At 38.8% G+C, this 16,765-nt stretch overlaps 1 protein-coding gene across 1 annotated transcript in view; it reads right to left on the bottom strand.

Moving 5' to 3' along the window:
- The window catches only part of LOC136267016 (receptor-type tyrosine-protein phosphatase S-like), a 151,370-nt gene extending 140,286 nt beyond the window's left edge, over window positions 1-11,084 (bottom strand). Inside the window, exon 1 of the mRNA XM_066062066.1 lies at window positions 10,963-11,084. Coding sequence (XP_065918138.1) covers window positions 10,963-11,005 — 43 coding nt within the window. The 5' untranslated portion in view covers window positions 11,006-11,084. The remainder of the gene's footprint in view (window positions 1-10,962) is intronic.
- Window positions 11,085-16,765: the final 5,681 nt, after the last annotated feature.

The raw sequence follows: 16,765 nt of genomic DNA, 5'->3' as shown, positions 1-16,765 counted from the left end.
TTACTGGGGGTGTACCAATAGAGAAATTTCTGAACCAATCCAATATAAAGCGATATACTGAGTCAGAACACCGATACCGACCCAATATAATAAAGTGCAGCTATACATTTAGATTAGAGGAAACTGAGAAACTTTAACTTGCCATAAGATACACTTAGTAAGCAGTTCCAAGTCCTAACAATCACTGCCAATGGTTGATTGCCTGTGGTGGTGTGGCCTCAATTGACAGCCCCAATTAACAGCCCAGGCCGTGAGGCACCCACAAGTTTATTTAATTATTTGTATTATTATTATTTAGTGCGTGCTCCCACCAAGATAAGTCCAAATCACTCCGTATTTTTAATCGCTTGTAGCAGGAGCTCACAAGCGCCGAAGGCGCTAAGGAGCGCGATACTAGTGGTTCCAACATTTGACTAATTACTTAAACCTCAGTCCATGTAGGGCATTCATCCTATAATCACTGCTACTCAGTGGTTTATTGCATCATCACTTTTAAGCTGTTAATTTTCAAAGGAAGCCATGATGAGTCTAAGTACTTGTGTGCTATTTGTAAACTGAAAGGGGCTGAACAACTCTTAACAATGAACTAAGTAGCCATATGTTTTGTAAGCTCTCTGTGCTGTACTGAGGACCAGAAACGGAGTTGTGTTGAAATAATTCTTTTAATTACCCTACCAGTATTACTGACACTCTATGGCTGCATATTAACTGCTAGCACCTGTTAACATAACCAAGCACAGCCCAGGAAATTACTGCTCTCTTTATAAGGACATGTTTCATTAACAAAAGATAGAACACAGCTATATCCTGAGTGTCACGCTCCCCGCGCCCACAAGCTTCTGCTTGTAGAGATGGCTGGTTGTTTCAAGCTGTGTTTCTAGTTTATTCATCCCATGGTTACTTTTTTTAAAAAATTTTTTAATTTTTTTTTATAGCTCTCCACTATGATCATTTTTGTATGGTTATAACAAAGAATGTTTGCTATGTGCATATTCCTATGGCTTCTCATAGCGTAGCACTTCTTTTCAAGGATAAAACTACTGTTTCCCCAGCTTTGTTTGCTATATAACAGAGGGTATAATGCGGCTTTACCATGGCAAAGACTATTTCGGTACATTATATTGATTGTTGGCAGCTATATTGAGACCAACCGATATTGGCAAAAGACGAAATCGCCATATTGGCCACTGATACGATGTACCGGTACATCCCCACTGATTGTATACAAATATATACAGTGTGTGTGGGGACAGTGTGCAAGATCAAGACACACGGTAGTGTGTCGTGCGGCCCAAGAAGCCGGCGCGCCACACCGTGAGTATATTGACAGGAAGAACGAAAACGTCATTTTCACACCTTTGTATCTCGGTGATCACTTATCTGATTGGAACCAAATTTGCTACACAGTTGCCCGCCAGCCAAGGGAGTCTACATTCCAAATTTGAAGGAAATCGCCCCAGCCATTTCCGAGATACGAGCTGCCAAAGTTTCGTTTTTTTTTCTTGGTTTTTTTTTTCTTCTTCTTCTTCTTCGTCTTTTCGCACACTTGCAAAAATTGCTGTAACTCGCAAACGCGTACTCCGATCGCCTTGAAATTTGGCACACAGAAAGGGAGTCCAAAGGCGAATCCTAGCATCAACTTTGGTACAAATCCGATGAATGGTTCAGGAGTTATGACCGATTATTCGCGTAAAACAAGATCGATTTGTTGTCACGCCTACAGGGTAAACCGCTTCATGGAATGAGTTGAAAATTGCTATGTAGATGGAGTAACCATCGTAGGAGTGCCTTTTGGTGGTTTGAAAGGAATCGAGATAAAGACTATGGAGATATGACACAAAACCCAACCTGTGTCACAATTACGCGATCGATTTTTTTATAAATATAAAAGTATTAGTTTTCACGCCTACTAGGCAAACCGCTTAGAGCAATGAGCTGAAAATCGGTGTATAGCTGGAATAATCTTCATTGAAAGTCCTTGCAGTAGTACAGAAGAATCGGATTACAAACCACTGAGTTATGATTCGAAAGCCAACTCCATGTAGCAAATGCGAGATCGAGATACTCTAATAGAACAGTCACCCTAATAGAGCATTCTGATAATTTATTTATTCCATTATAGAATTTTATTACATCACAAGTTATTCTGTAGGGAGTTCAGCTGCAAACAGTTAATCTTATAGACAGTTCAGCAAGAAGACAGTCACCATGTGGAGAGTTAAGCAAATATATCACTATAGAGATTCAGAACATTACAAGTCACACTGAAGAAAGTTCAGCTATAAACAAGTCATGCACTGTGTAGAGAATTCAGCTACAATTAAGTCACTCTCTAGAGAATTCAGTTACACAGAATTCAGCTACACACAAGTCACTGTGGAGAGAGTACAGCTACAAACAAATTACCCTTTAGAGTGATCAGCTACAAACAAAACACTTTGCAGGGTGTTCAGCTGCAACAAATCAACCTTTAGAGCGATCAGCAATGAACAAATCAACACAAATCTACCTGTGGAGAGATAAGCTAGAAACAAATCACCCTGTAGAGAGTTCAGCTACAAAAAATCACCCTGTAGAGACATCAGCTAGAAACTAGACACAATGTAAGGAGTTCAGCTACAAGCAATCACCCTGTAGAGAGTTCAGCTAAAACAAATCAACCTGCAGAGAGATCAGCTACAGACAAATCACCTTATAGAGAGTTTAGCTACAAACAGATTACATGTAGAGAGATCGGCTACAAACAAATCAACCTGCTGAGAGATCAGCTACAGACAAATCACCTTATAGAGAGTTTAGCTACAAACAGATTACATGTAGAGAGATCGGCTACAAACAAATCAACATGCAGAGAGATCAGCTACACACAAATCAACTTGTAGAGAGATCAGCTAAAACAAATCAACCTGCAGAGAGATCAGCTACAAACAAATCACCTTGTAGAGAGATCGGCTACAAACAAATCAACCTGCAGAGTGATCAGCTACACACAATTCAACTTGTAGAGAGATCAGCTACAAACAAATCTCCCTGTAGAGAGATCAGCTAGAAACTACACACAATTTAAGGAGTTCAGCTACAAGCAAATCACCCTGTAGAGAGTTCAGCTACAAACAAACCAACCTGTAGAGCGATCAGCTAGAAACAAATTACCCTGAAGAGAGGTCAGCTACAAAAAATCCCCCTGTAGAGATATCAGCTAGAAACAAATCACCCTGAAGAGAGGTCAGCTACAAAAAATCACCTTGTAGAGAAATCAACTACAAACAAAACACTTTGCAGAGAGTTCAGCTACAAACAAATCAACCTTTAGAGCGATCAGCAACAAACAAATCAACCTGTAGAGAGATAAGCTAGAAACAAATCACTCTGTAGAGAGTTCAGCTAAAACAGATCCATCTGCAGAGAGATCAGCTATGTACAAATCACCTTATAGATAGTTCAGCTAGAAACAAATTACCTTGTAGAGAGATCGGCTACAAACAAATCACCCTGCAGAGAGAACAGCTACAAACTAGACACAAAGTATGGAGTTCAGCTACAAGCAAATTACCCTGTAGAGATTTCATCTACAAACAAATCAACCTGTAGAGCAATCAGCTAGAAACAAATCACCCTGAAGAGAGGTCAGCTACAAAAAATTACCCTGTAGAGAGATCAGCTAGAAACAAATCACCCTGAAGAGAGGTCAGCTACAAAAAAATCACCCTGTAGAGAGATCGGCTACAAACAAATCAACCTGCAGAGAGATCAGCTACACATAAATCAACTTGTAGAGAGTTCAGCTACAAACAAATTACCTTGTAGAGAGATCGGCTACAAACAAATCAGCCTGTAGAGAGTTCAGCTAAAACAAATCAACCTGCAGAGAGATCAACTACAAACAAATCACTTTATAGAGAGTTCAGCTACAAACAAATTACCCTATAGAGAGATCGGCTACAAACAAATCAACCTGCAGAGAGATCAGCTACACACAAATCAACTTGTAGAGAGATCAGCTACAAACAAATCACCCTGTAGAGGGATCAGCTAGAAACTACACACAATGTAAGGAGTTCAGCTACAAATAAATCACCCTGTAGAGAGTTCAGCTAAAACAAATCAACCTGCAGAGAGATCAGCTACAAACAAATCACCTTTTAGACAGTTCAGCTACAAACAAATTACCTTGTAGAGAGATTGGCTACAAACAAATCAACCTGCAGAGAGATCAGCTACACACTTGTAGAGAGATCAGCTACAAACAAATCACCCTGTAGAGAGATCAGCTAGAACCTACACACAATGTAAGGAGTTCAGCTACAAGCAAATCACCGTGTAGAGAGTTCAGCTACAAACAAACCAACCTGTAGAGCGATCAGCTAGAAACAAATCAACCTGCAGAGTTATCAGCTACAAACAAATCAGCTTGTAGAGAGATCAGTTACACACAAATCAACCTGTACAGAGATAAGCTAAAAACAAATCAGAATTCAGCTAAAACAAATCAATCTGCAGAGAGATTAGCTACATACAAATCATCTTATAGATAGTTCAGCTACAAACAAATTACCTTGTAGAGAGATCAGCTACAAACAAATCACCCTGCAGAGAGATCAGCTACACACAAATCAACTTGTATAGAGATCAGCTACAAACAAATCACCCTGTAGAGAGATCAGCTAGAAACTAGACACAAAGTAAGGAGTTCAGCTACAAGCAAGTTACCCTGTAGAGAGTTCAACTACAAGCAAATCAACCTACAGAGCAATCAGCTAGAAACAAATCACCCTGAAGAGAGGTCAGCTACAAAAAATCACTCTGTAGAGAGATCAGCTAGAAACAAATCACCCTGAAGAGAGGTCAGCTACAAAAAAATCACTCTGTAGAGAGATCAGCTAGAAACAAATCACCCTGAAGAGAGGTCAGCTACAAACAAAACACTTTGCAGAGAATTCAGCTACAAACAAATCAGCTTGTAGAGAGATCAGTTACACACAAATCAACCTATCGAGAGATAAGCTAGAAACAAATCACCCTGTAGAGAGTTCAGCTACAAGCAAAACACCCTGTAGAGAGTTCAGCAACAAAGAAACCACCATGTAGAGAGTTCAACTGCAAACAAATCACTTTATAGAGAGTTCAGCTACAAACAAAATCACCCTGTAGAGAGATAAGCTAGAAACTAGACACAATGTAAGGAGTTCAGCTACAAGTAAAACACCCTTTAGTGAGTTCAGCTACAAACAAATCAACCTGCAGTGAGATCACCTACAAAAAGCACCTTGTACAGAGTTCAGCTACAAACAAATTACCCAGTAGAGAGATCGGCTACAAACAAATCAACCTGTAGAAAGATCAGCTACACACAAATCAACTTGTAGAGAGATCAGCTACAAACAAATCACCCTGTAGAGAGATCAGCTAGAAACTAGACACAATGTAAGGAGTTCAGCTACAAGTAAATCACCCTGTAGAGAGTTCAGCTAAAACAAATCAACCTGCAGAGAGATCAGCTACAAATAAATCACTTTATAGACAGTTCAGCTACAAACAAATTACCTTGTAGAGAGATCGGCTGCAAATTAATCAACCTGCAGAGAGATCAGCTACACACAAATCAACTTGTAGAGAGATCAGCTACAAACAAATCACCCTGTAGAGAGATCAGCTAGAAATTAGATACAATGCAAGGAGTTCAACTACAAGCAAAATCACCCTTTAGTGAGTTCAGCTACAAACAAATCAACCTGCAGTGAGATCACCCACAAAAACGCACTTGTACAGAGTTCAGTTACAAACAAATTACCCTGTAGAGAGATCAGGTAGAAGAATTCACCTTGTAGAGAGTTCAGCAACTAGGGACCCGCCGATTATGCTCATAATTTTACCTATTATGCTATGCTGCACTGCTCAAAAATTTACCTATTATGCTTAAATTTATGCTCAATACTTACCCATTATGCTCAAATTATGCCCAATTATTTATGCCTCAGTTCTCATGCTCTGCTAATAATTTCCAATCTATGGATAAATAATAAGTGGCTGAAGCACAAACTTACTTGTCAAAATGCATATCACAGAAAAGATCGATATACTCTAATAGAACAGTCAGCTATGTGATTGTTCTATTAGAGTTACTGACTGTTCTATTAGAGTATATCGATCTTTCTGTGATAGCTATTTTGATAAGCAAGAATTCATACTATTACACAAATATTCTACCTATTATGCTAGCATTATGCTCAATGCTTTCAGACACATATTATGCTCATAATTATGCCAGCATAATCGGCGGGTCCCTATCAGCAACAAAGAAACCACCATGTAGAGAGTTCAGCTGCAAACAAATCACCCAGTAGAAAGATCAGCTAGAAGAAGTTACCTTGTAGAGAGATCAGTTACAAAGAAACCATCATATAGAGAGTTCAGCTACAAAGAAATTACCCCGTAGAGAGTTCAGCTAGAAGAAGTCACCTTGTAAAGAGTTCAGCTACAAAGAAACCATCATGTACAGAGTTCAGCTACAAAGAAACCACCTGTACACAATTCAACTACAAACAAATCACCCTGTATAGAGATCAGCTAGAAGAAGTTACCTTGTAGATAGTTCAGCTACAACAATTCACCCTGTAGAGAGAGCATCTAGAAGAAGTCACCTTGTAGAGTGTTCAGTTACAAAGAAATTATCATGTAGAGAGTTCAGCTGCAAACAAATCACTCTGTAGAGAATTCAGCTACAATGAAACCGCCATGTAGAGAGTTCAGCCTCATACAAACCACCTTGTAGAGAATTCAACTACAACAAATCACCCTGTAGAGAAGAAGTTACCTTGTAGAGAGTTCAGCTACAAAGAAACCATCATGTGGGGAGTTCAGCTACAAAGAAACCACCATGTAGAGAGTTTAGCTGCAAACAAATCACCTGTAGAGAGTTCAGCTAGAAACAAATCACCCCGTAGAGAGATCAGCTGGACAAAGTCACCTTGTAGAGAGTTCAGCTACAAAGAAACCATCATGTAGACAGTTCAGCTGCAAACAAATCACCCTGCAGAGAGTTCAGCTACAAAAAAATCACCCTGTAGAGAGTTCAGCTAGACGAAGTCACCTTATAGAGAGTTCAGCTACAAAGAAACCATCATGTAGAGAGTTCGGCTACAAAGACACCACCATGTAGAGAGTTTAGCTGCAAACAAATCACCTGTAGAGAGTTCAGCTAGAAACAAAACACCCTGTAGGAAGACCAGCTAGAAGAGGTTACCTTGTAGAGAGTTCAGCTACAAAGAAACCATCCTGTATATAGTTCAGCTACATTTCAAGTCACCCAGTAGAGAGATCAGCTGCAAAAAAAATATCCTGTGGGGCATAATGGGCATGTAATAAATATATGTATATAATTTGTATAATTACTAATAAAATCAAAAATAATTGAAGTACAAAATTCTTCTTTAAGTTCTTTTCTTCTTCCTGTAGTAAAGAAAAAAACACATGGGTTAAAAAGCCCCAAAGCCAGCCATAGGCCGGCTTTGCAGTATACAAATACAAAAAGAAGTGATATCTAATCAAAAACAGCCAAGCTGTAAAAAAGGTGCGGCCCCCAAAAAGGCCATGGTGAAAAAAGATGTGAAATCCAAGGTGGCGGCCAAGAAATGGCTGTGATGGTAGGTTAATGGTTACATTTTAGTAACAACAATTCAGGTGAATTTGGTGCCAAGACCAAGCGGCACAAAATTCACCTGAATTGTCGTTATTAAAATGTAACCATTAACCTACCATCACAGCCATTTCTTGGCCGCTACCTTGGATTTCACATCTTTTTTCACCATGGCCTTTTTGGGGGCCGCACCTTTTTTTACAGCTTGGCTGTTTTTGATTAGATTATACTAGTACACCAATTGGTGTTATACTGTTGCTTACCCGATGCAGCATCTTGTTTGAGGCCGTTTCGCGATAGTCGTGTTTGTCCTCGAAGATTCTAATTGATGCCCACCACGTGATTTCCCTGCATTTTTGTTGATTAGGTGGCGTCCGACGAACTGGTTATGGTATGAGGTGGAGCTGTAATTACTGTTGGTATTGAGTCCAGCGGCGTCAGAGCTGTCCCAGGCGACCGTGACACCGTGCGTGGGCCAAGGTAAGCAACTTGTGGAAACGGCCCTGAAGGTGGCTACTAGCATTGTAGTATCGCATCTTGTCGCGTCGTCGTCCTGTCCGGAATACTTGTTCCATTAGGCGGCCCTTCCTCCGGCGTGACAAAGCTCTTCGCTTGCTCAATCCAGCAGTCGACCTTCCCAAGGACGACGACCCTCCCTTTCCTCAGTCGGCAATAACTACGAGTATTCATCTTGAAGATTAAAAGCCACTGTAACTGGCAAGATTTGTTACAACAGGTATGAATTACTGCCAACGTGTTCTGCTCACTTTGTTGCGCATGCGTTGTTCTTATTAGAGCCCACTGTTGCATGCTAATATTTTGGGTACTTGCGCAGCCTGCGCTTCACAACATTAACTGTGTTTAATAACTTAAACTTTATTTACAAACAAGCATATATCACGAAGCATTTATCTGATCGCTTCGAAAAACAGATTTTATTAATTGGGAAAGAGTAAGCTATCTGCCAGTATCAACCTATAAACAAGGAACTCACTCACTACGATGCATTAATCATTTTCAGTCCTTCCACGTTCACATCGCCACTGTGCTCATCTGACAGTGACGTTATCATATAATGTCTGTATATCAACTGAATCACCATCACCTGAGGAGTAACATGACACCAAGCAAAAGTCGATACAACAAAGCATGGCTGAGTTATGGCCCTTGCACATCATTATGTGAAGAAGGAATATGGAAGGATAGTCTTTCAAAGTGAAGCAAGTATCTCTGGGTTGGATAAACACAACAAAGTATGGGACCATTCAAACCAAACTTTAACGGTGAGTAAGATGGTGATTGTCATTTTAGATAGCTTTAACAGTTTTTGTGTTATAGAGTTTAGTTTTACAAGGCATGCATGCAATCCAGTTTACTGGATTATACGTTTTCAGTGCTTGCGTTTTATAAAACAGCTGCGGGTTTAAGGGTTAACCAACCAAGTATATATAAGGATACAAGATCCATTATGAGATAAGACAACTTCCTGTGTATGACATATTCATAATAATTATATAGAGAAGCCAGCCAGCCACTACCTTGGCACAAATTAACCACATTATAAATCTGATTTCATACAACCACAGGCATTCTGTCTATGTTGAAAATTACCCTCTTAGCAAAAGTAGTGTTATACCCCCACCACTTTCATTACCATGGAATGGGTGTTTCTGGACTAGACTATTGAATTAATTTTTGTTGAGAATTAATGGGTGGATATATAGTGCATACAGAAATAGAGTAATGCTATAATTATGAGCAATACAGAAATATATTAATGGTCAACTGCAACTTTTACCATTTCAGATAACTAATTCCAAATCCTAATTATAATCTTTCTATTATTAGCTCATTACAGACAAAGAAAACTATGATGTTAATACATGTATGAAAATAACACTAATCTACAGATCATAGCCAACACATGCATATGCTAGTTCACACTGAATATGGCAGTGCATATAATTTCATTGGCTATAGTATATACGCGTTGAGCTGGATTGTCAAAAACATTTAATAACTCATGGATGCAATTACACGTGACCTTAAAATTCAGCTCATTTGTAGTCATTTGTAGTACTACTTGACCAACTAATAATATTTCAAAATTTTTAAAATTAAATGTCCAACAATATTTTCGGTAAATTTTCACTATACATCTTCTATGTGGAAGCCATAAAAGTGCATTATCCATTTCGACCCTTTTCCGAACTTGCAATGGAGCCAAACTACACATTGACACTTTTACTGTCACCTTTAATCATCTCGTTGGCTTCTTGAGAAAAAAAATCCATTTTTCAGGATCCAGCTCAACTTGTACATACTAAACACCTTGTACAGGCTCTGCCTTCTGTGTTTACCCTCCAGTGCCTAACTGGTAAAGTTGATAATAATAAATTTGCATTCATGTGACTGGTGTGATAACATGGTCAGCTAGCTACCATACAATTAGTAATGTGCATAGATCGAACAGGAACCTATAATACGTACGTGACACTTGGTCATAGGCGATTCTAAGAGGGGGCCAGGGGGGGCCTTGGCCCCCCCTGTTAAAAAATAACTTTTTAAAAATCTTGGGGAAAAGTTGCTGTATAGATTAGCATTGTTATTTTTAGCATTTTTCATGATTTTAGAACAAATTTTAGGCTGTTTTCAAGCCTTTAAATTGCAAAAATCCTGCAGCTTCTGGGGGTTGCACCCCCAGACTCCCCTGAAAATTCTACTTTATACTATAGCCAAACAACAATAGTTATGCTGTTCCCTACTGGGCCCCCCCTGTAGGTCAGGTCTAGAATCGCCACTGCACTTGGTAGCTAAGGACAAACCTTAGCTGAATCCAACCATAACTTCATGTTCATAACCAACGTGTCAGCACACTATTTCAGTACTCGTTCGAGTCTTTTTCACACTCCAGCAGCCAGTCTGCAGGGTATTATAGCTACCAGTGGCTTGCGGCCCGGTCATACAGTACGTTTCAAACGAAAAACAATCCGAGTCGCCCCAGTAAAGTCCAGTAGTTCAGTCTAGTGAATAGTTACACCTTCTAAAAGTGACAATAAGTTTAGCTATTTGTTAAATTCAAGGCTGAGCCATAGACTGAGCCACAGCACTGAGGATATTGAGTAACTAGAGGCTATACTTGCACTGATGTGAATGTCATGAGGCATCCGAAAAATTAATGCGATTCGGTCTAAAAAATCCGTTATGAATGGCCACTATTTAATAGGACTAGCTACCTAACAAAATTTCGCCAAGACCGGTTCACCAACCGGCACATTCCAACAACACTATTTTTTTGTGTCTAATCACTTTAACACATCGCTCACCAGCTAACACTAACATGTAGCACCACAGACTGCTCCCTGCCATGTCTCTTCTCGTTTTCAGCTAAGGGAGAGGATACTAAATTACGGCCATCATGAGGTTAATAAACAATGCTCACGTGTGTGACATCAAGTTCAGGGATACTAATTTCACCATATAAGGTAACAAACAATACTGTCGCATTATGATATGAATTTTAACAATGCACACGGCTATTATTAATTATTAGCACTTTACAGTGACCAGCACTGAAGGTCTGACAGCAACATGTGCTGCAGCCTTAGGATTACCTAACCTAATTTCAAGGACTTAGACCTAATGACTTGACTTACTGACTGACTGAAAAGGTGTAACAGAAAAGGGGCCAAAGTAAGGAAAAAAATCCCTCCAGCTCCAGGATTAAGGACCCGCCGATTATGCTGGCATAATTTTGAGCATAATAGGCACCTAAAAGCATTGAGCATAATGCCAGCATAATAGGTTAAATATTTGTACGATAGTGTAAACTCTTGCTGGAAAAATGACAATTGCAAAATAAGATCGATATACTCTAATAGAGCAGTCAGTAACTCTAATAGAACAATCATCAAACTGACTGTTCTATTAGAGTATATCGATCTTGTCTCTTACATGCAGGCATGCAGCAAGAATTTATTATTTGTGTTCCAGCAACTCATTTTTTTCTTTCTATATAGTGTTAAACTAGTAGCAAAGCATATGAACTAAGGCATGAACATTGAGCATAATCGAGCATAATAGGTAAATATTGAGCATTAATTTAAGCATAATAGGTGAATTTTTGAGCAGTGCAGCATAGCATAATAGGTAAAATTATGAGCATAATCGGCGGGTCCCTACCCAGGATTCGAACTGCAGGTCACCCAATGTCTAGTCGGGGCCACACTCAGTCTTTCTCCAGGAGGGATGGATGTTCTTCCTTAAACCTAAAGTATTTATTAGGCCACTACAATGAGATAACTTGTTTCTCATCAACTTCTCATAGAGTAACACATGCGGGCGGGCGGGTTATCTCATTATCTCATTATTGCACAAGCCATAGCATATTTGTACAAAACCAGTATAATAATCCTTTATTTTTAGGCTATTGGCAGGATGCACACCAAGCACTGGTGCACACTGAGGGTAAAATTCCAAGTGCACATAAACTTCAACTTCAGTAACATAGCATTCAAGTCCTTTGCGAAAGTTCCACCAGTCTTGGAGTCATGTACCATGCAGCAGCAGACAGCAGCAGTCTTAGCACATGTAGGCTGGTCAGTCTTATTAGGGGGAGGGGCTGTGTAAGCTTGTGGCAGAAGTAGCAACACTAAAGCTACTATGTCTCTTAGATATGATGGCCCTGCACATAGGGCATGCAGGTCACGATACCAATGCTAGTGTATGGTCTAATGTACACTGTAGCACTCACTGTTGATGCCTTGGTGGTTGTTGATGCTCTAGAAGCTCTCTATAATCAACACAGAAGTAAAAAACACTCATAAATGGTGTCTGTATCTCAATGGGATTGCAGCTTTTCATGGAAATAGTGCTTTTCTACGTGATAAACCCACTACCACAACACTCAAAAAAGCCATGCTGCCATCTCGTGCAATAATGAGTGTGCATGGGCAAAAGAAAATTTTGGTGCGGGCGGTTGATGAGAAACAAGTAATCTCATTGTAGTGGCCTTATTAGCAATTAAGCACTATCATCATTGCAGCCACGCATTTCTTGGCCGCCACCTTTGATTTCACAACTTCTTTTCACCCAGGCTTGCACCATTTTTTTACAGCTTGGCTATTGTTGTGTGGATAATGCAGAGATGCCAACCTCTGAACAACTTTAGGAGTGAGACCTCAAACACTACCAGCAATGTGGACCAGCAGCTCCAGGATTTTTGGTAGTGAAGACCAAAAAAAAAAAAAAAAGAGTCATCGCATATTCTAAGTACAAAAATAAGCACAGGTTTACCCAATTTTATGCACAGGGCTAATTACAAAGTAGATCAGGCCTGAGAAATGCGTGAGAACTAAGCTGAAAGAGTGAGAAACAGAGGGTTAGGCATGAGAGCGTGAGATTACTGGCCAAAGAGTGAGACTCATGCCTAATGCGTGAGAGTTGGCATGTCTGATAATGTAACACCCACAAATTTGATCACTGATGAGTATACAATACACTGGCCATGGTGTTGTAAACCAAACGCAAAACTTAGACCATAGTGTAAAGATGCAGTGGTAATCGTAAGCATTAAAGATGCATTCACTGTCCAACGAAGTGAACCTATGTGCTGTATTTGAGATATGCCAACCAGAGGTGAGCATTGATTTATTTTATTTGTTTGCTTTTTACTATGTGTGCATAAGTTCCAGTTCATATACAGAAGGTATGCCAGTACGCAGTGCTAGCTACCTGGGCTAGCACCCATTCAATGTCTTACATTCTAGTGGTAGTACATTTGGTTAACTTCAAAGCATTGCTATCATACAAAAGTTGTACCTTGGTATTCACATTTTTGTATGATAGCAATGCTTTGAAGTTAACCAAATGTATTACCACTAGAATGTAATGCATTGAATGGGTGCTAGCCCAGGTAGCTAGCACTGCGTACTGGCATACCTTCTGTATATAGCTATACTGTACCAATAAACTAATCTATGCTAAATTTTCAAAAAGTTTCAGGTGGTAGGCTGTCAGTATGATGCACTTAATTTTATATGGAACTGGGGGTGCAGGCACATGGTAGACAGTCAAAACAGCTTGGTTGACTTTGTACATGTGCATGCACTTCAATGACAGACTTCATATCTTTGTATTCCTTACTGCATAATGAGGGGTAGCTGCAAAAGGGAATCATTGAAAGTACAATATATTCCTTATGATAAAGTAAATTTAACAGGGTATATCGGCCTCTAATTTGATGTGTGGTTGACTTATGATCCCTAGATTTTACTTCTAAATCTGCATGATTTAACCTGGTTACCCACTGTACTTGTTTTAGGTCATATTACCAAGGCTAATGCCAGCATCTACTCTAATGAAATGATCACATTATAGCTAGACGTCCTTGTAATCAGAGTGCGCTGTTCAACCACTTGGGTAATGAAAGAATCAAATATCTATAATGCAATCAAATGTCATTGTCTTAATACTAGCTCAGTGGAGACAACAAGGTGCTCAGTTTTCTGCTCACTCAAATTGCCAGTAAAGCCATGGATGATTTATTTAACTTACTGTCTTCCATAATTGAGAGCAACAATATTGACACTTTTTCGGCAGAACTGCAGATATTGTGTTGACCTAAATAACTGTAATCTTTGTAACTACGTAGCTAAATTTATTTTGTGATTACATTTTTTCCTGAGCATATCAGCTGTGCTGTCTGCTCAGTAACAATAATAATCATATAGATTATACAGAACACAGTAGGGAAAATGAGATGGCACAACATATCCTGGACAGTGTCTAGTCTGGTTGTACAAGTCGGGAAGTCACCATGATAATGGAACTAGAAAACTACCACGTTTCCAATGAGCAACCTCCTCACAAGCATCATTTAATAAACTTGAAAACAGTTGTCAGTTGCACCATCAGTCTCTCCTCACTGAAATTCAACATAGACAACAATGGTTCTGTAGGATAGAAAGAAGAATACACCAGCAAACTGGTTGTAATATATAGCTTGTGAGGATAATACAGAAGATGTATATACAACAAACTCACACACTCACCATGATACCACTTGTTACAATCACAAAAATAATAAAGCATCCACCTAGGTTTGTGGTGAACAGATGGTAAATAATGTGGAGGAGAGGTGTACCACATGCACAGTACTCATTTGAGACTGATGTTGTTGATTTCACTTACCTTGTTTATGTCAAGGGATGCGAGTACATCAATTGATATCAGATGATAAAAAAGTTTTACAAAGACTTTTTAATAATAATGACTACCTCCATTCCCCCACTTTTTTATTGCTTAATTATAATTTAAGGGTGCTCTGTACAGTTCGCTTATATGTCTTCCCATGAAATTTAATTTGTTCTATAACTTACAAATGGTTTTAGCAAATGTTCTGTACGTTTTTACTGGATATAAGCTAACACTAGTACACAGTTTAGTACAAACCCAACTGCTAAATTAGCTTTAGAACATGAGTTACAGATCTTCCCTTTATACTAGAACTAGTCCTACAATTTATGCACAAGAACCTTGATACTTTTATGATACACTATGCTAAACAGCACAAACCATTGTGTGTTTTTATTTTTGTCTTTTAGTTTCTCATTCATCACATATTTATCTTTCGGGTTGACACTCCCAGAAATCCTTTTCTTTACTTCCATGTTATTCATCATCTGAACTTGCTATTTAAAAATGGAAAACGCTCTTCTTTGGCAAAATTACTAAAGCAGCTTGTGTGAAAATTTCATGTCCATTGGATTAAAAATAATGGAGTAGTTCTAATTTAAGTGAGAGGATGTAGAATAGTAAGATGCATGCGTTTGTTGCTATGGGATACCTAATTTATGGGTACTAAAATGTGTCAACATGTCACAGACTAATTAAGTGACCATAATATTTCTTTTAGTGCAAAACAGACTATGTCTTGGGAAGCCTTGTACAAACTGTACAGAGCACCCTTAAGTGCTTTACAGAATTGAGGTACAACTACACATACCAAAAACAGGTGCTTATAAGGGATTATATATACAATTCTGAGTGTCTACAGATAATTGCACGCATATGGTGTAGGAGTTTTGGAACTGCAAGAGGATCTGGGTATTGAAATGCAAGGTGTATTTTTAAAAAATTGACCACAACAGTTTCTTCAACTTTATTGGTAACAAAAGATTGAGTTACTGTCTACAGACAATAATAGAGTCTGACTGTGCAGTACACAACTCTAATAGAATAGTCGTCTTTATATCTGTGGGTAGTCAAGACTTGCCTATAACTAAGTATAATCAGTTAACCAGGGCAATAGTCTAAAGTCATATCTCTAGCTTCTATATATATAACTACACAAGAAGTCCCCATACAAGAATAGCATCAATGTCTATTGTATATTAAAATCTAGTAAACTATAATATTTATACTGTGCAAAAAGTTATTTCAACTTCGTATACAACAGCAGATGTTATAATTTATGTAACCCACAGCAATACTATAGCTGTGGCATGTATCTCTTTCAACATAAGTAACTCACCTGAAGCACAGCTAGTTATACAGTGCAACTTATGTACCTATACCGTATATACATTCAGTTGTGTTTACAATTATACATTATTAAACTAGTCAGTAGGTGCCTATAAAGTTTGAACAACTTTACGTGATAAAAAATGATTATTGACTAAAAGGCTATGGTGAAAAAAGATGTGAAATCCAAGGTGGCGGCCAAGAAATGGCTGTGATGGTAGGTTAATGGTAAAAAAATTTAATAACGACAATTCAGGTGAATTTGGTGCCAAGACCTGGATGATCTAGCCTTGCCAGACTAGCTATGCAAGGCTAGTCTGGCTATGCATGACTAGCCTTGCATAGCCAGACTACAAGTTGACACTAGTCCATGACTTGCTGAAACTACATAATTATGCTCAAATAGAACATACAGTTGGAGTCGCTTTAATAAAGATCGTTAATACACATATCACACATGCATAAATGCTCACAAACGCAGAGAAAATTTCAAATTGCTATGGCAGGCTGTGTGGCTCCTCAGTTGCTTACTTACACTGCAATTAATTGATTAAGGATCCCCTGGTTCAGGCTTTTTTCCTTCACAAATAATTTTGATGGAGTTGA

Source organism: Dysidea avara, chromosome 9 (assembly GCF_963678975.1).
Source record: "Dysidea avara chromosome 9, odDysAvar1.4, whole genome shotgun sequence".
In the NCBI taxonomy this organism is placed as follows: domain Eukaryota; kingdom Metazoa; phylum Porifera; class Demospongiae; order Dictyoceratida; family Dysideidae; genus Dysidea; species Dysidea avara.
The sequence above is the reverse complement of the archived record's forward strand: the minus strand, read 5'-3'. Positions and strand labels throughout refer to the sequence as shown.